Source organism: Budorcas taxicolor, chromosome 20 (assembly GCF_023091745.1).
Source record: "Budorcas taxicolor isolate Tak-1 chromosome 20, Takin1.1, whole genome shotgun sequence".
In the NCBI taxonomy this organism is placed as follows: Eukaryota; Metazoa; Chordata; class Mammalia; order Artiodactyla; family Bovidae; genus Budorcas; species Budorcas taxicolor.
The window spans coordinates 74,519,832-74,543,442 of record NC_068929.1 but is presented as its reverse complement, the minus strand read 5'-3'; the positions used below and the strand labels follow the sequence as shown (position 1 = coordinate 74,543,442).

At 63.3% G+C, this 23,611-nt stretch overlaps 1 protein-coding gene across 1 annotated transcript in view; it reads right to left on the bottom strand.

Annotated features, from left to right (window-relative positions):
• Window positions 1–13,801, bottom strand: part of SLC9A3 (solute carrier family 9 member A3) — a 35,418-nt gene extending 21,617 nt beyond the window's left edge. Inside the window, exon 1 of the mRNA XM_052659227.1 lies at window positions 13,585–13,801. Within this exon, the coding sequence (XP_052515187.1) occupies window positions 13,585–13,801 (217 nt within the window). The remainder of the gene's footprint in view (window positions 1–13,584) is intronic.
• Between the last annotated feature and the right edge of the window lie 9,810 nt (window positions 13,802–23,611).

Genomic DNA, 23,611 nt, shown 5'->3' with positions numbered 1-23,611 from the left:
AGGCAGGTCTTGAGATGCCTGCAGAAGCTAAAAATCCAGAGGTTTCAGCTATTGTCACCACAGGGAGACACACTTGGAGTTTCAGCCCAGTCTTGGCAAAACAACAGCGACCAACAGCAACCACAAAAATCAGTGCTCTCCAGAAGAACAGAATAGATTCTCTGCAATGCCTCAGTCACAGTGTCCCGGAAACAATGCAAAAATTACTAGACATGTGAAGAAACAGGAAGACAGGACCCACAGACCAGTGGAGACCTCAAGGTGACCCAGATGTTGCTAAATCTTCGTAGCAGACAAGGATTTAAAAAGCTATTGCAACCATGCTCAAGGATGTAAAGGAAAACATGTTTGTAATGAATTAACAAAGAGTCAATCTCAGCAGTGGAATAGAATAGGATTTGACTTTTTTCTTTTCTTTTTCCTAAAAGAGCCAGATAGTAAATTGTTTAGGTTTGTGGGCTATACATTCTGATTTTCAATTACTCAGTTTGCCACTATAGCACAAAAACAGCCATGACGTACATGAACAGACGGACACCACTGTGCCCCAATAAGCCTTTATTTACAAAAACAGCTGGCCAGCCCATCGGTGTAATCAGCTGGCCCTTGAAATGGAATATATCTAAAAGAACTGAACTGGAACTCTAGAACTGAAGAGCCCAATATCCGATACAAAAAAAGTCAACGGACAAGCTTAGCAGCAAACAGAGACAACAATAGAAATTACCCAAAGTACAAAGAAGAAGATAGAAAGCGGACAGAGCCTCAGTGTGATGATAACAGAAGATACAGCGTATGCAAAGTTGGAGCCCTAGAGAGAGGAGAGGAAAATGGGGTAGAAAAACCTGAAGAGATGCTGACCAAAAGTGTCCCTGATTTGATGGAAAATATAAACTTAGAGACTTCAGAAATACTTCAGATTCGATGAGCTCTACTGATCTGTCTTCCAGTGAAGCTGGAGCAGGTGTGAGAAAAACTAGGGGGCAGGGCAGGTAAGCTCGAGGGGCCGGGGCCTCAGACGAGGGGGGCTGAGGAGCTGCTCTGGCTGGGCCCGAGCGGGGAGCCGTGGCAGAGGCCAGGTGCAGGCGGGTCACGCAGACAGTCACAGGGCGTGCTTGCCGGAGTAGCTGGTGATCAGGTCACCGAGACCTTACTCCACAGAGGATTCACTGAACACGAGCTATGACAGGCAGACACCAGCAAAAACAGCCAAGGCAGGAAGAAGTGAGGTTTCCATCAGGGTCACACAGACCCCAGCACCACACAAACCCTCTCTCTGCACGAGATGTGAAAAGGGCCCAGAATGGCATGTACTCAGTGACTCTGCTATTACAGAATGAGGAAGCTGGAGGCTGGTGCCCTGGAGGCCAAACAAACCAGAAAAGGTGTTTTTCAAAGTTCTAAGATTCAAGAACAGAAAGTTAATTACGTCACAGGGAGCCGTCATGGGAGGAGACGAGCCAACCTCAGTCGGGCTGGTGGTCGGCTCGGAGACTGAGGGTGACAATCAGATTTGCCTTGAAGTCCACTGGAGCCAGGACACAGGACGCTTCACTTTGCTGGGGGCGGGGGGGGGGGGGGGCGGGGCGGTGCTGGGCTTGGAGAATCGGCAAACAGATTTCCTGTAGGGGAGCAGGATTACATCTCATCGCCCTTTACCATCTGAGCCGCCAGGGAAGCCCTCCATCGACCTTTATACTTTCATGTGAAAAATTTCAGCAAGGTGTTTTCTCCAAGGACATGTTTTCTGCAGATAAAGTGTGTGGTCAATGTTCCAAGGTGTCATAAACCGCGCCTGCCATTCACGTGGCGGCTCCGTCACTGTAGCCACTGCTATCAGGGTGCTCCCAGTGTGGTCCCCAAAGCCAGGACTTTGTCACGAGCCACTGCCTGGAGCCAGAGCAGCAGGGAGACGTGGGGCTATCGATTTCTGATATGGACACTGTGCTGCAGGGGGGAAAGGGTTCCCAAGGCGGGGAGGCCATCAGAGGACCCCACATGGGTACCAGGTTGTGAGAGAAGCTGGAGTGAGAAGCTGGTTCTCATCCCTGGAGAACAGTACTGCCCACACCCTCACTGGGACCACTCTGCACCCCAGCATGCAGCTGCCCCAGGACCCTTCCCTGGATGCTACCCCCCACCAACGCTTCCCCCCTGCTGGTCCCCAGGACCCTCCATGGCCCCCCACCCACCACTGCTGGCCCCCAGGGGCCCATGGCCCCCCCTGCTGGGGCTGCTCAATGGAGCCCCACCTGTCTGAGGGATCAAGAGTCAGGGTTTCTGCACATTCGAGTGCTTTCTGTTCTGAGGTCACTAGCACGTTACTGTTTTATCCCTTGTAGACTAGGTTTCCTCATCGTATGAGAATAAGGCTAGACCTTTCTGAGCAGCCATAAAGATGAAAGTCAGATTCCTGCAAGGAAGGTGGATTAAATGCTTCTTTCCCAAGCCAGGAAAAAATAAAAGGGTGATGGTGTCATTTATTTTCTTTATGCTTAGATTGTTGGCGGGGCCAGCAGGAAGGAAGGACCTGAAAATGCTGGCATCCCAGCTCTTGACCCATGCAGCCCACAAACTCCCACTGGGCCCCATGAGGTCTGGCTGCCCGCGGGCAAGGACAGCCCACTGGCCACTGCTGAGGGTGGAGATGGGAGGTCTGGGGCCCGAAAGCCAGTGGCCGGATGATGTGAGGAAACCTGCGGGAAAAGGAGCTGCAACCTCGACAAAAAGTGCGTTCAGCGATTACAAACCTTTTGTTAAATGTGAGAAAATACCGGAGCAGAAACTGAAGACTCAACGGAGGAGCTGGAAGATGAAATTAAGAGTCCTCTCAGAAGACAGAGGACGAAGAGGAGGCACCAGCGCAGGGGAGGAAAGTCGAGGAGAAGGCGCACACGTTCTCTCAGGGCAGCCGGCAGGGAGGCTGCCGCGGGCTCCGGGTGACCTTCCCGCAGGGGCCCGGCACTTCGAGGCAGACGCGTGCCCCTGAAGTGCACTATGGCTGGGGAGTGGGGGTCCCCAGCGTGAACCCCGTGGGTCACAGGCCGCTGGGGGTGGTCTCTGTCACCTCCACTGCACAGCCAGGCCGTGAGCAATGGGAGAGTCGAGTCTGGTGGACAATAGTCCACACAAAGGGGACTCCCCAAGGCCGAAGGCGTGGAGCGCCAGGTGAGATGCCAGTGGAAGGCAGAGGCTGAGGGCAGGTGCTGGCCCTGCAGAAGGGGCGAAGCAGCGAGCAGGGGGCTGGAGGCCGGCAGCCTGGGCGGGGGGGGGGGGGGGGGGGGGGGGGGGGTGGCATAAATAGGACATTCAGTGTCAGTTCGGAGGAAACTGCACCGCCGACCCCGGACGGCACCGGCTTCAGGAAAACGGACGGGCCCACAGGAGCCAGAACAGCGTGCGTGTCGCCCCATAGCCACCTTCCAAGCGCGCGGGCTGAAGTCTGTGCCGCGGGCCTCCTCGGGATGGCGCGGGGCGGGGGCTCCGCTCGGCAGGACCGGGGCGAGCAGGTTTCCAGAGGAGATGGTCCCCTGAGGCCCAGACCAGCGTGCACGCCTGCCGCCCGACCCTGGACTTCCCTGCCTGGACACCAGGCCGGAGGCTGTGGCCCCCGCCCCGCACACACCTCAGGGGCCGCGACGGAAGGGGGCCCGGAGCGCGGACCAGGGCGTGGCCGTGGGCCGAGGACCTTGCTCCCGGACGGTGCGTCTCGTTTAACTTTAACTGCCCGCGGTAAGGCCGGGGCCCGTGCGGATGTGGCTGAGAACAGCCGACCCTGGCCCCGCGGCTCCCGGGGGCACGCTGGGGCGGTGATGCGGGGATCCCACGCGCCCCGGGCAGCCCGCCCTGGGACGCGGGTACCGCGGCGGTGGGCGCAGGGCCAGGGCTCCTCCAGGGACAGAGCGCGCGGCCTGCCCGCCCCGTGTCCGCCCTCTCCCGCGGGCCCGCCTCCCTCCGTGCAGGGGGATGCGCGCTGGGCTCCGAGGCGTCACATTCGCCTAGAGAGATTCCGAAAGGGTCCCGGGGAAAACGGGGGTCCCCATGGAAAGCCTCAGGGTGCCTCTCACAGCCAGTCCCCTGGGTGCCCTCTGGGGCGCTGCAGAGACCAGTGCAGGAGTCCCCATCCCCCGCACCGGCTGGACGCCGCGGTGGGGCGGGGGCGGGGAGATGTTGGGAAGAGGGTCCCAGAGCTCCAGGGCGGGAGACCAGGACTTGAACTCGTTCCCCTGGTCTGTTGAGAGAGCTGGGGCTTGTCCCCCTGGGCGGCCGCCATACGCGCCCACCCTGCACCTTCCCATGCGCCCTGCGAGTGCCCGGGGGAAGGCAGAGGGGGTGCTGAGCCGGGAAGGCCTCTGGCCCCCATGCGCAGGCCGGACTCGGAGCTGAGAGCGCCCAACCTGCAAAGCGTTCTTGGTTCTGTCGAGTTAATGAGTAAAAGATTTCCACAAGGGGTGCCACATTCTCCATCCCAGGGCCTGCCCGGAAAAACCACCCTCCTTTACCAGCTTATCCCCTGAAGGTAGGGTGTGGGGGGGCCGGGGACTGCTGGATGTGGGGGTGTGTCCACAGTCCCCACCTCACAAGCTCACCCCTGAGGCCTGCTCACTAACTGTATTTTTAAATGGCAGTCAGCTGACCCCTCCCCCCAAATCCTAGCAACAGGGTACCAGAGACCCCAGCACGGAGACGGTCACTAGTAGTTGGGGTTTGAGGTGCCCCTGCGTGGGGCTGACGCGGGTCACACAGAGGTCTGTCCTCACCCGGCTGGCTCCATGCAACACCCTCTCCAGCCGCAGACTCAGTGGGTGAAAGCCAGCGCTCTGATGGGGCCGCTAAATCATCCCCACCCCCACCAGGGGGGCCGAAGCTGCAGGGACAGGAGCGGGGGCAGGAGTGTCCGACCGCCCCCCCCTTACCCACACTAGAGGGCCCTGGCCCCATCCTGGCCGCCACTGTGAGGTCCTGCCTCCCACTACTGACCTCAGATTTAGTGTCTGGAGCCTTTGTGTCTGTTTTGGCATTTTCATTTTCATTCAGCCATTATTTGTTGAACTCTTACTAAGCTGGGCGCTGTGCAGGGGGCTACGAGTTCACGGAATGTCCACCAGGCACCTTCTAAACACCTGTTAAGATGCTGGACATGGCCGTGTCCCCGCCGAGGAGGCTGAAGTTGACAGTTGACAGTGCAGACGGGACTGGCTGCCCTGCAGCCCGAGGCGAGTGCGTCACGGCCTCAGACTGCCTTCAGCTTCTGGGAAGCCGGTGAGACCCCTGGTTCTCAGGCCAGCCCCAACCCTCCACATCAGAGCTTCTGGGGTGAAGAGGGGGCAGCAGCTTGCCTGCAGCAAGGTCTCTCGCCTGTCACAAGGCCTCTTACGTGCAGTGACAGCCCAAAGGAGCCAGGCGTGGGGGGCCCTGCGGAGCCTCAAGTCCTGTGAGGCTGAAGGCAGCCTCCAGGAGCTCAGCCCAGCCGTGCCTGCTCAAGGCAGTGCCCACTGCCCACCCCGAAGCCCTGTGAGCCTGGAGCCCCATGAGCCTGGGCCTGGCCCCAGCCTCACCCCAGAAGCTCTGATGTGAGCTGTTGGGACTGGCCTGAGAACCAGGGGTCTCACCGGCTTCCCAGAAGCTGAAGACAGTCTGAGGCCATGACACACCCACCCCGGGCTGCAGGGCAGCCGGTCCCGTCTGAACCGTCAGGGAAGGAGCAGGAGGACGGCTTTGCCACCTCGGGGTGTGGAAGGGGCGGCAGGCACACTTGACGTTCCTGGGCTCACCCCGCTTGGCTCCCGAGTCCCTGCCAGTATGGCCAGGGTAGGACATGGCCTCCTGGAGCCTCCGTCCGAACTGGCTCTGCAAAGCAGCTGGAGGCAGATGGGCCCCCACCCCACCCACAGGCAGAACGACAGCAGGCCTGACTCTGTGCAGGGCTCTGCAGCGCCCCCGGCACAAGGCCTTGTGTCCCCCACTCTCTGGCTACAGGAAGCAGCCTTCATTCCGCCTCTATGACCTTCCCTGAGTTCTAAGGGGCAGATTCGAGCAGTTGTTCATTAGGGAAGGGAGGGGATAGAGACCAGGGAGGGACAATCAAGAGCAGCCTTGGGGCAAGGTCCTGTTTTCCCATCAAGGGACACACACCGGTGTCTCTGAGCCATTCTGCAGATACAGAAACCCCTCCAGGTGGGAGCATTAATGATTAACTGTATGCTGCCCGCAAGCATGCAGACCCCAGACCAGTCAGACCTGAAGGCTGACAGTGTGAACTCCTGCTTACCTCACCACCCACCCGTCAGAAGAATGTCCATGAGCTGATCACGCCCTCTGAACAATTACTGTGAAACCTGTCACTGTCCTCCCCAGTGGGGACACATGGCTTTGGGAGCAGGAGCCCACGGTGGACCCCTTTGCCTGGCAAAGCGATAAAGCTCTCCTTTTCTACTTCACCGCAGACTCTGAGATTCGACTGGGCTCTGGTGCCGGGAAAAGCTAAGTCTTTGACATCAGCTCTGGGGTCCCGCCCTTGGAGGGGGTGTCCAGTGACTACTCCGGCTGGAAAGGCCTCTGTGAGCCCAGGACAACTCTCAGGGGCCAAGCCTCCTTCTCCCACCTCCCCCCGACAACAGGCTCCTTGCAGCAGCCCTCCCTGAGGGCCGGCCTCTCCTGCTGGGGGTGGGGGGCGGTGCTTCTTGTCCAGGCCAACGCTCCTGACTGTGTTGGGGTATGTGCACGCGTGCTAAGTCGCTTCAGTCGTGTCCGACTCTTTGCAGCCCCATGGACTGCAGCCCGCCAGGCTCCCCTGTCCGTGGGATTCTCCAGGCAAGACTCCTGGAGTGGGCAGCTACTCCCTCCTCCAGGGGGTCTTCCCCACCCAGGGACTGAACCCACGTCTCCTGTGACTCCTGCGTGGCAAGTGGGCTCTTTTCCGCTGGGCCACCGGGGCCTGGGGGTGAAAGCAAGGCGAGCAGGCACCAGACCCCGAGCCGGTCTCACACACCTCTCACGGGCACCGGCAGGGAGAGCTGGGACCCAGAGGCACAGGAGGGGGCCTCAGGTCCCCAGGTCCACCGCCACACGAAAGCTAGATCTGAGTTGGTGCCACAGGTGAAACCCTCAACCCACGGGCACGAGCGCACGGCCCCGGGGTGGCCCTGTGCAGCCGGGCCCACGTCGGGCGGGGGCGGGGACTGAGCAGCGCCACGCCTCCTCCGCGCAGGGCCACATTCTGGGAGAGCAGCTGTGGAGGCTGCAGGCCCATGTCCACTCCACTGCGATGTCCAGGCTCGCTAAGTCTGAGAAGGAGCCGAGCCCTGTGAGCTGGTGGCCCCTCACCCTTCTCCTTGTCCCAAAAGCTGCTGGAGACAGACGTTTCCAGCTTCCACGTCCTACCTCTCTTTCCCAGCTGAGAGCTCACAGCTGGCTGGACTTTGGCAGGGTATCTCTGCAGGTGGCGAGCTCCCTGGAGCTTCCCAACTTACCCAGGAGGAAAGGGAGCCTGCCCTGCCCTCTTCCGCGAGTCCACACCCGGCCTCCCGTGCACGGGCCACGTCTGCGCCTGAAGCGCAGTCTGACTGGGGCCTGGCCCACCGGGCGCAAGGCTGCCCGAGGCCACGCCTCCAGCCTGTCCCCTTCCGCACTGACACCCGCAGGCTCCCCGGGCCCCGACGGCCTCCCCTCTCAGCAACGCCCTGCTCCCTCGTTGGTGCCTTCGCCCAGACCACCTTCCCCAGCCCCTCTCGCTTTGCCAGCCCCACCCTTTGCGGCCCTTCTTGACTGTCCCCCAGACGGGAAGCCTGCACCCTGGCCACCACCTGACCCCTCAGCCTGGACTCTGACCCCCCATGTCCAGCAAGCCCCGGGGCCTCTCCATTCTGTCTAGAACGAGCGCGTAAACACTTGGCTTGCAGGTGTGGACTTGAGACACAGCAGTTCCAAGGACAGACCCCACGGCCTTGAGGCACTGCCTGGGGCTTCAGCCCTGGCTCCGCAGGCTGGTCAGGCTGGCAGAGGTGAGATGGCTCCTCACCCTGCCCCAGGGCACAAGGGGCCTGGAGGCCAGAACACGCCCCTCACAGCCGCCTCAGGGCCTTCGTAAGACCTTGGAGCCACCTGGGTGCCACCTGGACCCTGGGCCACCTGAGGGCCACCTGGGTGCCACCTGGACCCTGGGCCACCTGCGTGCCACCTGGACCCTGGGGAAGCCCACCAGCCACGGGCTCTCTCCTGCCCAGGCCCCCGCCCACCCACCCTCCCTGCTCTCGCTGGCACATGGTGCCCTGTGTCCCGTGGCTGACCTCGCCTGCCCCCAGGGACTGACACACCCTGAGGGAGGTCTGGTCTGTTTTAAGGGAAGCCGTGGCACTACCAGGCATGTGGCAGCATTAATTTTGGCAAAACGAATGTTAAACAAGCGCTAGGAGCTGCAGCTGCTAAGAATCCAGCGTGTCGGCCTCAGTAATAAACAAACGTTCAGGCCCAGAGGTCGTCGCTGTCCGTGCACCCCGGACCAGGTTTCTCACGGGGGCGCATGAGCTGACCGTGCAGGCGCTGTGGCCGGCAGGTCTGAGCCTGTGGGTCTGCCCTGTCCAGTCTTGTGCCAGAAGGCGGGGCTGGGTGTGAATGCACAGAATTTCAGCTCATGGGGGAGCTGCTGCGGGCCAGGCCTCAGGGGTGAGCTGCCCCCGCCGCAGAACCCCAGAACCCTGCCACGCCCACGGGGCTCTGAGCAGGTCCGGCCTCGCAAGCCCACGGGGTGGTTGCCGGATGCACCCCTCACGGGAGGCTGTGTGATAATTCGGTTAAGAATTTGAGGAGCTTCGGGAGCCTCTTGCTGGGCCGGCACCTGGAGGGTTTGCCGTGTCCATCCCTTCACTGTCCGGCACTGCCCGGCCAAGCACACGCGTCTGTGCAGACCTGCAGGAGCAGGGCCTGGGCGGGCTGGCCTCCAGGCCTGGGGCTCTGTGCCGCCTCTGCGGGGCTGCCCTGCCTCAGACAGAAGGCCTGGGTGCTGAGGGGTGACCTGAGGGCCCATCTGATGGGTTCTGCAGGCAGAGCTGCTGGGGAGAGCGGCCTTCGCAGGCCCCTGGGTTCCCCTGGCGCCCCTCTGACCCCCCGCCCTGAACAGATGGAGGAGACAGACTTTCCAGCATGAGAGGGGATGGAGCAGGGACAGGAGACCACGGGCAGGGTCGGCGAGGAGGGGTTGGACGGAGCAGGCGCAGGTAAGCGGGTTTCTCTCAGGAGTGCACCCAGGCCACCCCCAAGGCTTCCTGGTGCGGGGGCAGGGCCCCAGCTGAGCCCGGGGAGGACCCCACAGCCTGGGCCCCAGTGCGGGGAAGTCAGTCCCCAGGCCCGGCGGGGGTGGAGACGGAGGAGCCCCTCCCCTGAGGGATGGCGGGGTGGGCGGAGGAGGGCTGGGGGGAGCCGGCCCTGGCTCACGGGGACCCTGCCTGCTCCATGCTCCCACTAAGGGCGCTTGGACGCTAGGCAGATGACGCGGGGTCCAGTCGGGCACGGGGCTGGGAGGGCCCAGCAGAAGGGTCAGCGAGCTCAGGCCCCTGTCTTAGAACCCCGTGTGGTTCTCTCGGACGCCCTTGTGGGAAGTTGCCAGACAGACGGCTCCCCAGGGCGTCCCGTCTGCCGAGCAGGCAGGACTGGGGTGTCAGCACCTCCCAACCTTTGCCCCTCGTCCCCAGGACACTCCAGAGAGACACCTTAGCTCCAAATGCCAATTGTTTTACAGCTACAGTAATTCTTCTGCAGGCGGTTCCTGAGAAGGGAGACTTTATACCTTCAGCACGGGAACGCCGCTCCTGTGGCGACTCCAGGGAGCGGCCCTGGTCCCAGGCCTTGGCCAAAGGGCCTTGATCCATCTGTCCTGCCAAGCTGGAGTCCACTGGGGCCCACGCACTCGTCTACGCCAGGGAGCGCCCACCAAGCCGTCCTGCGGCTCACCCGGCCTTTCCCGGTCACCCCCTCCTCCAGACCCTCTCACAGACCCCCTCAGGGGTGCGAGGGAAATTCAGTGGGAGCCACAGGAGGAGGGCGCTCCCACAGGAAAGAGGAACAGGGGCTGGACACGGCAGGGGGTTGCTCAGCCGTGAGAGCAGAGTCCTCACTACTGCGCCCCCGGGGAATTCCCACAGGCGCCTGCTTTCGACTCCAGGAGGTCAGCGCTGTCTGCCGCTCCCCACAGCCCAGGAGCATGCCTCAGGGCCCGCGCCGGTGCCCAGGGCCCACACCGGCACCCGGGGGGTCACACCGGCACCCGGGGGGTCACACCGGTGCCCGGGGGTCACACCGACGCCCGGGGCCCACACCAGCACCCGGGGCCCACAACGGCGCCCGGGGCCACACCGATGCCCGGGGCCGACACCGGCACTCAGAGGCCCACATTGGTGCCCGGGGCCCACACTGGCACCCAGAGGCCCACTTTGGTGCCCGGGGCCCACACCAGCACCCAGGGGCCACACCGGCGCCCGGGGGCTGCGCTTGACAGAAGCCACTGACGATGCACCCAGTCAGCACAGAGGCCCTGGGTGTCCCAGCACGGAGGTCTGTGCCCCCTCCCCCAGCCAGGGCTGGGCTGGACCGCAGTCCTGCTGAGCCGATGAGAAGCCGCAGAGACAATGCTTTGCAAGTGGCAGGCGCCAGGGCGCGGGAAGCAGAGCCTGGGCGGGTGAGGCTCTGTGACCCCCAAGACTGGAGTCCAGCGCGCACACGGCCAGGATAGGGGCTTGCGTCTCCAGGGGCCAGGCTGCTGCAGCCTCCGAGTCCCAGGTCTGGGCTGGGCGGGGGTGTGTGTGAAGAGGGTCACACCTGAAGCCCGAGGCCCCCAGCTACTCCTCAGGGTGCCCTGGGGACCCTTCGGATTAGGAAAGACGCCCCCTGCACCCCCCGCAGAGCCCCTCCCTCCCAGGCTGGTGGAAAGGGAGGAGGTGACTGAGCCCCTTGCAAACCCAGGGGCCGCGGGGGCAGGGCCAAGGCCTCGAGGGCCACCACGGCTGGGGCCTCCCCCTCTGCCAGCCCCCCACCCAAGCCGCCTCCTCTGAAGCCAGCAGGGCTCATAGGCACCCGTCTTCCCTGGAGTGTTTCTGCTGGGCCCAGGGTGGGGGGTGGCTTGGGGGCCGCCCTGAGAGAGGCAGGGGGGAGGGAGGTGGTGAATCCCCACCTGCCCTTGTGGCTCCTGGCTCAGGAGGAGAAATCACACCTCCCAGCAGCTCTGGCCAAAAGTCAGCACTGCCCTCACCCCCCGCCCCCGCCCCCGCCCCCGTCCTGGGAACGCCACGTCCAGGGAGGAGGGCAGGGGAGGGGGGTCCTGCCCTCTGCCCCCCTCTAGGCCTCGGTTCCGGAAGCTGCCCGGATACCCCAGCCCGGGTGGACCCCCACCCAGTGTGGCCTCAGCTTCAGGATCCAGCTCTGCCGATGTGGGCCCACGGAGCGCTGGCCCCCAGGGGAAGCGAAGGAGGCAGAACGGGAAGAGGAAGAAGGAGTCCAGCCTGTTCCGAGGCCCCAGTGGGTCCTGGTCGGTGGCTGCAGACTCAAGACCCCCAGGGAGCACGTCACCCACCCAGGGCCCCGGGCTGGCTGAGAAGGAGGACTTGCCCCCAGCGGGGGCCCCGAGCACACGGGTACTCGGAGGTGGCTGGGTGCAGGTGGGGAGACCTGGGGGTGCCACGAGGGGAGGGGACCAGCTGAGGGGCCAGGAGGGGACAGAGAGGGGTTGGGGGGGCTCCGGAAGCAGGGGTCACAGGACGCCCAGGCTGAGCCACCGGGCGGGCCCTGGGGACCCACGGGAGTCAGCGCAGCAGGTCCTGGAGGACAGGGCGAGGCGGGGTGGGGCCCGGCTTGCCTTCTACGATGAGAAAGCGGGGAGGGGGGCCCCAGCACCTTCTCAGAGGAGCCGCCAAATGCAGGGCAGCACGGGGGCCCAGGGCGGAAGGCAGCCCCTCAGGTCTCCCCGGGGACCCACTCAGTTTCCTTGGCGTGTCTACCCAAGCCTCCCCCAACGTCTGCCTCACCCCTCCCCTCAAGTGGAACCAGCAGTTCCCCTCAGGTGGAGCTGTTGAAAGGGCAAGGGGTGGGGCAGGAAGACCCCCCTCAAGACTCAGGACGGAGCAGGCTGGAGCAGGCAGCACCTCCCCAGAGAAGGTCCCCTCGGGAGGAGTGCCCTGGAGACAGGGGGCAGGCTCTTCCTGGAGAGTAACACCGGCCCTCCACGTGCATGCCCCGCGTCTGAACCCGGGCTGGACTTGCACAGAAAGCTTTGTGCAATTTGCTCCCAGGGGAGCCTCAGGTCAGGGTGCTTCTAGAGCCCCGGGGAGGCTGGACCTGCCCAGCAAGTGACCAGTGTTGGCAGGTCCCCCGAGGCGGAGACATCCAGGGCAGACATAGCATGTGAGACCATATCCCCCTGCTCACATTTCACTTCTGACATCAGGAACTCCCACAAAGAGCCAGCGAGTCGGGGGCGCTCGGGGCCAGGCAGGCATGGCCAGGGAACTGAACAGACACCTGAGTGGCAAGGAGGAGACCAGAGAGCTTGAAGAAATAGAAAAGACGTGACGGACTTAAAAAGGAGCTGGTTGGCAGGCGGGGCTGAAGCAGAAGCAATCTGTAACCAGCCGCCACCAGGAATCCCCCAAGCCGGGTCCAGAGTCCTCGGACAGACTCTCCCCAGAGCCGGCCCCTCCCATCCTGCTGAGGAGGCCGTGCCCCGCCCCAGACCCCCCATTCGGAAACCACTGCTGAGCTGTCCCAGTCTCGGCTGTTCTGTGAGTGTGTGGGGGTGTCCTCAGCCCCCCGTGGACAGTTTCCCCCTCTCCACTTGCTAAGACACACACACCATCACACGTCCACCACCCCGGAAGACCCTCCCTGGTGTGGAAACTTTGGTCCTCAGCTGCTCCTGAGAAAGCTGACCTTCCTGTCACCTTGCCTGGAGTTTCCTGCAATCCCTACTTTGCCGGCTCAGTGGAGCAAGTCAAGAGAAGAGCGGTCTTTCAGACCAGGACTTTGAGTAGAGAAACACTGTCAATGGAAAACTCGCTCCTATAAATAGGATTTCACTGAGCTTCATGTTGAGCGGCACCGTTTTTCTTTCTGCACTGGGCACGGAGTGCTCCAGCGCTGGAAGGCAAGGACATTCCCTCCGTCCTCCACTAACGCCCCAGACAAGCCCAACACACAGAAAAGCTGGCTGCCGGAGCCCCAGCGCGGAGCAACCGTGGACGTCTGCGGGCAGAAGGAGCCGGGACTGCGGAGACCGGGCAGCCAGGGACGGGAAGAGGCTGCGCCCGCGCCGACAGGACCAGGTTACCGGCGGCCACGCGCACCGCGCTCCGGGTCCGGCCAGGCTCGCCGGTCTCTGACCTCTGCCTGCGCTACCTGAGGCCCGGGACTGGCCGCTGCGGTCCGCGACCTGACCTCCCGGAAGCTGGCCGAGACGCTCCCCTTCCCCAGGGAAGACCGCGGAGCCGGCGGAGCCGGGAAGAAGGCGGCGCGGAAGGCCAGCTGTTCCCTGGGGGCGCAGGAGGGGGCCCGCGGAGTCCGCAGCCAGCCGCCGCGCCCGCGCAGCCCCGGGCAGCTTACCGATCTTGGCCAGGCTGGCCACGAGGATCCACAGCGCGATGATGTACGGGTCCTGGACGTGGTGCCACTTGAAGGTGACCACCTGGAAGCCCTGGGCCTCCCCGTGCGCGCCGCCGGGCTCCTCCTCCACGCCCCGCGCCCGCGGCAGCTCGCCCAGCGCCAGCAGCAGCGCCAGCAGGACCCCCCACCTGCGGCCCGGAGCCCAGCGCCCCGACATCGCCGCGGCCGCTCAGCGCCTTGTCCGGATGCTCATGACGCGGGAGCTCTGGTGCGCTCGGCGGGACGCTCCGGGACGCGCGTGGGGCTGCGCGGAGCGGAGCGGAGCGCGCTCCGGGCTCAGGCTGCTGTCCGGATCCCCGCCCGCCCGGGTGGCCTTTAATCCGGCGGCCCCCTCCCGCGCCGGGGCGGAGCCTTCCCGCCCGCCCCGCGCTCACGCGAGCGCAGACCCAGCCGCCGGCTCCCCGCCGGCCCGCCCGCCGCCGGCGCACACCCACCCGGCCCGGCCGGCCCCCGGGCCCGGCTTCCCACCCGCGCACCCCCGGCCCCTCAGGCGCCGCCCGGTCCTCGCCCCGCGGGCTCTTGCTCCCGCCCTCCTAGTTCCCGGGTGGAGGGCGCAGCCTCGCTGGCCGCCTCGCCTTGAGGGGGAGGGCAGCGCGGGAGGGGCTGGGGGCCGGGCCCGGGATCCCCGCGGCGAGGTCGGGGCGCGGTGCCTTGAGCGCCCCTCGGCGGCCCTTGACCGGCCTCCAGAGGTGCCCGGGCCGCTGTGGGCACCACTGTGGGCGCTCCTTAGCCCTCCAGGCTGGGCGAGGGGCCCTCCGGAGCCTCCCGGCAGCCTGCCCGTCGGCAGGAGCCAGGCCTCCAGCCACCTGCCTGTGTCCACCTGGAACCTGTGTTTCCAGACGGGAGCCCCTGGGCGAAAAACCCGGGCCTCCCCCTAGAGCCTCGGGTGGGCAGAACCAAGCCCCTCTGCCCTCCCCACCGGGGGCTCCCCTCCTCCTTTCTTGAGGGCCCCTCCCTCTGACCTGGGAGCTCCGCGCTGCCCCCCACCCCTGGACCTCCAGTGGAGGAACTCTGGGGCCCTTTCTCCCCCAGGGTATGACCAGCTCCACCACCAGGCCTCAGCCCCGGCCAGCCTCTGCTGCTAGCTGGATGGCCCACCTGGCCCGGAGAGAGGCACACGTGACCCCCTCTCCCCCGGAGCCCACCGCTGCTCCTCTGCCAGCAGTTCCCCGGGACTCAGAGGCAGGCGCCCACCTCCAGGCCCCAGCCTCCAGTCCCCCCAGCCATCAGTCCCCCAGCTTCTAGCTCCCCAGCCTCCAATCCCCCAGCCTCCAGGCCCCCGGCCTCCAATCCCCCAGCCTCCAGTCCCCCAGCCTCCAATTCCCTGGCCTCCAGCTCCCCGGCCTCCAATACCCCAGCTTCTAGTTCCCCGGCCTCCAGTCCCCCAGCCTCCAATCCTCAGCCTCCAGTTGTCTGGGCCCCTGGCCTCTGGTCCTTCAGCCCCTGGTTCCCCTGGCCTCCAGGCCCCCGGCCTCCAGTCCCCCGGCCTCCAATACCCCGGCCTCCAGTCCCCCGGCCTCCAGTCCCCCAGCCTCCAATCCCCTGGCCTCCAGCTCCCCGGCCTCCTGTCCCCCAGCCTCCAGTCCCCCAGCTTCTAGCTCCCCAGCCTCCAGTCCCCCGGCCTCCAGGCCCCCGGCCTCCAATACCCTGGCCTCCGGTCCCCCAGCCTCCAGGCCCCCAGCCTCCAATCCTCAGCCTCCAGTTGTCTGGGCCCCTGGCCTCTGGTCCTTCAGCCCCCAGTTCCCCTGGCCTCCAGGCCCCCAGCCTCCGGTCCACAGCACCTTCAGAACTCCCTCAAGCCTGCCGGCTGCTCAGTGCCTGTGGCCAGCCCACAGCGGCTCAGAGCCCTGCGCCTCCTTCAGCTCCTGTGGGCACCCCCACTGAGAGGACGGGCCCTGGCCCCTCCCTGAGCTCCTCAGTGCCTGCCCTGGGGACCCCATCATCATCCCCTCCGCTTCCTGAGGTGCCCTTCTCCTCCTGCCGCAGCTAATCTCAGCTCACAGGGGTGACTCAGGACTCCCCTCCTCCAGGCTCCGGGCAGGGCTGCTATCCCTGTAGGAACGTCTTTCCACGAGTGAAGGGCTCCAAAAAGGCCCTGAAACTGCCCGACACACAGAGCCCCCAGGAGAGATTGGTTGGATGCAAGGACAGACGGGTGGGCAGATGCGTGGGTGCAGAGGTGGGCGGGGGCATCTTTTAATACCTGAGTCTGTGTCAGGGTCCCAGGAAACTCGAACACCGTGACTATCCTTGGGTCCTCTCCTGTTTCTGGCTGGTGGGAAGTGGCCACCAGTGGTGTGGGGGAGAGAAAGCGAGTTCAAATTCTGCTCCATGGGGGAGCTTGCTGAGTGGCTGAGCTCTGAACGGTGGGTGAAGCTGGTTGGCTCTTTGGGAAGATGCTGCTGAGGGCCTCAGTGCTCCCTGGGTGTCCCTCTGCTTTGAGGTAGCCTGGGGGTCCTGGCAGGGGGAAGAAGGCCAGCCTCAAAGGTTGCTGTGAGCGCAGGGTGGGGGCGGCACCCAGCAGCAGGAGCACGGTCCGAGCACTGGGCTGTGGCGGCTCAGCCATATCGGTGTGTCTGTCCCCAGCTCCACCCTCAGCCTCCTGTCCCAGAGACAGGCACCAGACCAGCTCAGGGTGCTTGCGGCCCAGCCCACACCGTTCCTTTCGTGGGGCTCCAGGTGAAGCCTTCAGGAAGAGGGGCTCTGCCTGTTCCCCTCACACAGAACACTCCCGTCGCTGCTGGGACGGGGCGTGCCCCGCGTGTCCTGTCAGCCCTGGGGTTTGGTCCCCCGTCCTAAGAACTCATGGCATTCCTCCTGAGAGGGGCTGGTCTGAGACCCACGGAGCCGTTCAAAGGGCAGAAGAGCAGAGCGTCACTGTGTGGACTCGGATTCTCCAGTGCCACCGCTGGCCGCGGCCAGGGTGCTGCAGAGGTGACCACAGGCTGCCAGGGACAGAGGAAGGGACGCGAGCCCCTGCAGGGGTGGGTGAGCCCTGGGGCGTCTCGTGCGGCGGGCAGCGCCCGGGCGAGGAACCTGGCTACGTGGCTGCGTTTGTGGGCATCTGCACGATGAATGCGTCTCCAGGGTGGATGGTCTGAGAACTGTGCCAGCCTCCCCAGCGAGCCTGGCCAGCATCACGGTGTGTGGTGTGCACCGTCCCCTCCTGACCCCTCCCGACCCCGCGCCCAGCTGCCTTGACCACTTCTCGAGCGTCACCCCCTGGACTGCGGCCGTGGGTGGGTGGGAAGCCTCTAACCGGGTGTGTGGTTTCAGGCAGGGCTGTAGCCTACCCCGGTCCCAGGCTGCCATCCACAGAGGGACAAGTGGCAAGACCAAGCGCACCCAGAGGGCTGTTTGCATTTGGTGGGGGGCGTCTTGAGAAGTGTCCTCAGGACCGTGATGACCGCCCTGCTCACAGCGGCCTTCAGACAGCCGTGAGCCGCCCCCTCTGCCCCCCTCCCCTCCGTCCCCCCCGCCGCCCCCTCTGCCCCCCTCCCCTCCGTCCCCCCTCCGGCCTGGGTCACCAGGGGGTCTGCCTGCAGACGCGTGGCCTCAGAAAGAAGCACCCCAGATGGGATGGGGTAATCATCAGAAACCTGTTTTCTCACAGAATTTGAGTCTGGGAGTCCCAGGTCAAGCCCGACGGGGCTTGGTTCTGGTGACAAGCCCCCGCGTGGCCTGTCCTCTGAGCAGGCTGGAGCGGAGGAGCACGCTCCCTTTCTCTTCCTGTAAGGCGTTGACCCCATTGGATCAAGACCCCGTCCTGTGACCTCACCATGACTGCCTCCTGACGCCCCCTCACTGAGTGTCGTCGCAGCGGGCGGCTGGGGCTGCAGCGCAGGAATTGGAGGGGAAGGACGCGGCTCAGCCCGGGACGCCCATGGCAGAGCCACAGCCACGCAGCATAGCCGGAAATGCGGCAGCAACGCGAGGAAGCAGCCCAAACCCTGGACACCCGAAGTGAGAACGTCAGGAGGAGCACCGCGTCCAGCCCACTGTGGTACCTGTGGTTACGAATTTCGTTCACAGGGCTGGCGAGAGGCACCTTATGAATGAAGAAGCGCCGGCTTACGCTTTTGCTGACAATACGCCGGGATGAGAGTCCTGTTTTGATGTGACTGTAAGATGTGGGAGGGGGGCTTCCCTGGTGGTCCAGGGGTTAAGAATCCGCCTGCCAATGCAGGCGACACAGGTCTGATCCCTGGTCTGGGAGATCCCACATACCTAAGCCCGTGTATCACAACTCCTGACGCCTGTGTGCCCTAGACCTTGCTCCAAACAAGAGACGCCACCGACGCGGGCACTGCCCCTGCTCGCTGCAGCTAGAGGAAGCCGTGCGGCAGCAGAGGCCCAGGGCCAAACAGGAGGCTGTGGAAGGCTTCACCCGCGCATCTCAGCGGGCACGCTGGCTCCTCTGGAGGTCTCGCTGCCCAGTAATTCCCGCGCGGCCTGCCTGCCTGCTGAGTGCCTGCCGTGCACCAGGGGCTGTCCAGGCCAAGTCTGCGTAGCTGCGCGTGTGTTGTCCTGTTCGACCCGTGTGGTCTGCCTGCCGGCCTCTGCGGCCTCGGCTGAGCCTGGAGCCTTTGGCCTCAGGCCAAGCTTGCAGGGAAGGGGCGTTCGGACATCTGTGCAGGCACATTCTGTCCCCAGCCCTGGGGTCGGACTCACACTCCCATCACTGCCAGGTCCCACTGACAGGCCGGGGTCCAGGGTGGGATGGAGTTTCCAGCGGTCGTGGGCCCCCCAGGGCAATGCACAGTCCGGGCTACGGGGGCTGGGCTGAGTGCAGACCGTGACCTCGACCAGGGGCCATGCCAATCCGCCCCACTCCCTGGAGGACAAAAATGACCCTGGACCCTGCCCGCAGCTCGTGCTGCTGGGACCTCAAAAAACCCCTCGGTTGGGGGCACGCTTGGACCTCATGCCTGGTGACCTGCCCTCCCAGCCCCCAGGCCAGCCCAGTGGCCTTTTGGACAGAGCTGCACCCGCCGAGGCCCACGGAGCCCAGGACAGCCTGACTTCTGGACTCACCCTGTGACCACCAACAGAGGCCAAAATAGCCTAAAATTGAAAATCCACTCTGGCCGAGAAAGACAAGAAGAAAAGCTTGGCAGACTTAGAACAGAGTGAGTTTCATTGCTCATCTGATATCGCAAGTAATATCTGCAATCACTGAACTGTTAGTGGAGAAGCTCTGAGAGGCCAGGACCTGTCAAGGGCACCTGCCCGCTGTCTTCAGAGAGAGAACAGAAGGGCTAGGAATAGCGGGGGAGAGCAAACTGGCCCTCTTGGCAGGTGAGATTGCTGCCCACAGGCAACGTCCCAAGAACTTGGACACACGGTTAGAATTAAGCAGTGGATGTGCGAGGCTGCCGGCTGCAGACGGCCTCCAGCTCTGCCCCCAGCAGCAAATTCTGTAGGGAGTGAAAGCCAATTGAAAAGTGCTATCTACACAACATCAAACATAAGAAATACCTAGGGAAAAATCCAGACGTGCAAGATACGCAAGCCGCTGTGGGAGAACGCTCCGGGGACTGTTCTAGGCGAAAAAGCTTTATAGATTTAATTTCACCCATGAATCTCAGACTGTTCAGACTTTGTGTTTCGTCTGTGTCCATTTTGGTAAATTGAATTTTCAAGGATTTTGCCTTTTCATCAAAAGTATCGTGTTTACTTGATGCAAAGCTCACAGCAGTGTTTTTTAAGGTATTGGTTTATTAGCGGCTGTGCCGGGCCTTAGCTGCCACGTGGGCTCTTTGGCAGTCGCGCCCAGTGGGGCTGCTCTCTCGTCACGGCACGCCGGTTTCTCACGGTGGAGCCCAGGCGCCAGGACTCGCGGTGCTCAGCAGTTGCGGCTCTCGGGCTTGGCTGCCCCACGGCCTGTGGGGTCTTCCCGGACCAGGGACGGAACCCGTGTCTCCTGCACTGGCAGGCAGACCCTTCACCGCTGAGCCACTGGGGAGCCCCATCGGGTTTTATGATCCCTTTTAAGTCTGCGCATTTCCAGGTGACGTGCCGCTCCGCTTGCTCGCGCTAGTGACGTCCGTCTCCCCCCTCGTGGGGGTGAGTCCTGCTGGGAGCTTGTCCACACCCAGGGCCTGCTCGGCGCCCTGGGCTCCGGCCCTGCTGACGCTCTCTGCCGTCCACCTTCTGCTGCAGAGACACCGCTGTCACGTTCCTTCTCTCTCTGACTTTCCTTGATGCTCTCTGTCTAGCTTCTTAAACTGAAACCTTGGTTCACTGATTTCCAGTGTTTCTCTTTTTTAATGTATGACTTTTCCAATAAAAAAAAGTTGCAGCGCTTCCTCTGATAACTGCTCTTCTGCATTCTGGTGGATTTAACATGTTGCGCTTTTCCTTATCAGTTCAAAATATTTTCTGATTTCCACTGTCATTTCTCCTTTGACAAAGGCTACTTAGACGTGTGAGGCTCACATGGCAGTTGCTAAATTTCCAAATATTCGGGGGCAGGGTGGTTTCCTGCTGTCTTTCTGTCTTTGAAATCTGATAAACACCCCAGCATGGCCAGAGCACACACTGTGCCGTCTCAGCCCTTCTGCATTCGCTAGGCCTCTGTCTGTGGTTGGGAGTCTGGGCTATTTTGGTAAACATCTCACGGACGCTTGATGAAAGTGTGGATTCTGCAGTTGAACGATGTAGCATTCCACTATTAGTCCATTTGGTCAAGTTGATTAGTTGTGTTTTTCAAGTCTGTACTTTTACTAACTTCAGGACCTGAGAGAGATGCTAAAACCTTCTTCTCTGGAGGCGAATTGCCTGTGTATCAGTCTGTCAGCTTCTGCTCTCCGTTCAAGCCGTGCTGCAGGACGGCTGTGTCCTTGGGGGAGGCCCCCTCCTCTGCTAACGCTCCTGCCTGAGTCTCCTCTGGCGCCCTGCAGACGCTTTTGATAATGTGTGCGTGGAGCACCCTGCTCCTTCCTTTGGCTTTCAGCCTGTGTCTTTATATTCCGAGCGCGGCGTTGGTTTCCTCGTCGGGTCTGACGGGGTTTACATTCACGCACGTAGCTGTAGCCAGCAGTGTGTGACCGGCTGCTGTGGGTCAGGGCCCAGGCGTTGCCAGAGGGCCTCCTGCCGCGCTTGGGCAGCAGGCGTCCGTGTCTCAGCCACCACAGTGCTCACCCGGGGCTCAGCTCCACTCTGTTCTGTCGTTTGCTCAGGCTTAGCTCAAACGCCTCCGTGCGCACAAATGTTTTCTCCTGCCTTGGGGACTCATTCATTTCCTGGGAGTCCATCTGTGAGCAGGGCGCCTGATCCTCCAGGAAGCGTGGTGCTGAGCCCTGGGGCCATGGGGCTGTGCCCACCGTGCGTGAAAGGGCATTCAACATGGCTGGGGGCAGCTGCCAGCCTGATCCTGCAGGTCACACGGGGCTGGGCCCTGCTCGAGATGGCTTCTGCCCTCCCAGGCCTGGTCACTGCGGCTCCTGGACATCACTGAAGAGGAAAGGAGTTGGCTGAGTGTGCATCGGCCCTGATGTGCTCCCCACGTGCCTCCGCCCTCTGGGGCGGAGGAACCGGGATGCTCCTGAGGTCTCTACCTTCACACTTCCCTGGAACCAGAAGGCCTGGGGGGGGGGAGGGGTCGGCTGGGCCTAGACCCCACCTGCCTCAGGCAAGCTCTTATTTGTGTTGAGCAGACCGAGTCCCCGGAGAGGCCTCCTGCCCGGAGCGCAGCAGTAAACACCCTGCCGTGTCTGCACCCCGCGCCATGCCCCACGGCGGGCCCCTGTCCCAGGAGCTGACGGTGATGGCGGCAGGTGGGACAGCCGTGCATGGCTCCTCCAACCTCCCAGGGCCGCATGTGGCACAGGCGGCCGTGGGTGCCGGAGCCCATGGGCCCCCCAGGGCTGCTGGCGCAGGACCAGGGCCCCTTGGGCCTCAGCGCCTTGCTTGCCTGGCCCCACCCTCAGCCCCACCCCCCACCCCCGGCCCGGCAATCAATAGTGTCAGCCCAGGCCTAGCGCAAACCCTCGCCGGGAAGGCCAGGAGACAATGGCGGGACGGGCCAGCTGGGCTTGGTCCCAGGGGCTTGGTGTGTGCGTGTGCGGAGGACTTGGGAGGCCGGGGCTCAGAGCTGGCGTCCCCTCCAAGAGAGCTCCATGCTCCCAGACAGGCCACTATGCTCTGCGGGCCACAAGCTCGCACGCTCTGGGGATGAGCCCCGTTCCCTGAGAAGGGGTCAGCTTTTTTTTTTAATCTATTGATTTAATTGGAGGCTAATTATTTTACAATACTGTGGTGGTTTTTGCCACGCATTTCCATGAATCAGCCACGGGTGTACATGTGGCCCCCATCCTGACCTTCCCTCCCACCTCCCTCCCCATCCCATCCCTCAGGGTCGTCCCAGTGCGCTGGCCCGGAGCGCCCTGTCTCATCCATCAAACCTGGACTGGCGATCTGTTTCACATCTGGTAATATACATGTTTCAACGCTGTTCCCTCACATCACCCCACCCTCGCCTTCTCCCGCAGAGTCCAGAAGTCTCTTCTTCACATCTCTGTCTCTATCACCATTTCACATGTAGGGTCATCGTTACCATCCTTCTAAATTCCATATATATGCATTAATATACTGTACTGGTGTTTCTCTTTCTGCCTTCATTCTGTCTAAGGGTCAGCTTTTTAAACACTTTCTCTCCTGATAGCAGTTCTTCAAAAACCCCCAGGGGGGCGGCTCAGTCCCTAGTTGTGGAACTGAGATTCTGCCAGCCACACAGCAAGGCCAAAAACAGGAGAAAGAAAAGAACCTGGAGATATTCGTCTGGGAGTGACTTCAGAACGCCTGCTGGCGTGCTGGGGGAGCGGCCTGTGAACACGGTCGTGCTTTTGCCCTTGCGGCCGCATCCTTGAGTGGGAGCAGCGTCCGCGTGGCCAGCTTCAGCTTCAGAGTCAGAGGCCTTCTGTGAGCCTGGAGTTCACGGCCCCCGAGGCGGGGCCTGAGGTGGCAGAGGCTGCTGGCGCTGGGAACAAGACCGGACCCCTGTGCCCCTGTTGTGGCTCAGGCTGGTATCCCGGCGAGCTTGGGACCACCCCCGGTGGGACTGACCCACTACCAGGGGTGCCACGGGCTCTGCTGTGGGGGTTTCCCCCTCTGGGCTCAGGGGGGACTCGCTGGAAGAACCAGTGAGCAGAGTCTGAGTCCTGAAACCCTGGAGCCCTGCTTCCCTGGGTCTCGGAACTGCTCCTTCCCCCTAGCGCCTGGTCAAGTGGCCCTGATCGGCCTTGGTGCCGCCTGGACCCAAGGGCAGACAGAAGCAACGCAGGGAGCCGGCTTCCCTGAGACCGGCGACCCAAGGGCAGACAGACCCAACGCAGGGAGCCGGCTTCCCTGAGGCCGGCTGTGGGCCCCCAGCAGGCCGGCTGAGGATGGAAAGTTTTCTGGAGAGGAATGTGCGCGGCGTGGTGGGAAGGTGCATTCCTAGGAGGAGGCCGGTGAGCAGGACACTCATTTGCACAAATTAGCCTTTTAGATGGCGAGGCTGCTCACGCAAGACTGCTCGGCACAGGGAGGTTCCTGGGGGCCTTGGTGTCCGGGGCACGGCCGCGGCCCTGCCAGCCCCCACACGGCCTCTCCACCCTGGCCGGGAGGATGGTGGGGGGACGAAGGGCGCTGTCCATGAACGGTCAGCACAGGGCAGGCCGCGTGAGCTCCAGTCCCCCCAGGCCGACGCCTCTGCTGGTGCTTTGAAGACAGACGTGCTGCTGCCCTGCCCAGGGAGGCCGGGACACACTGTGCCCGTGGTGTCCCGAGTGACCCTCCGAGAGGCCGTGACCCCAGCTGCGGGCAGGGGCCGGCATGGAGTGGGGCACTCATCCGTGTCCGGGCAGGAGGCAGACCCCAGCCCTGGCACCCACCGTGCACCCAGTCCTTGGACCCTTCAGAGCGTCCTGGCCCAGAATCTGCGCTGGTCACAGGAGGGGGGCCATTGAGGGGGCAGTCCTCTGTA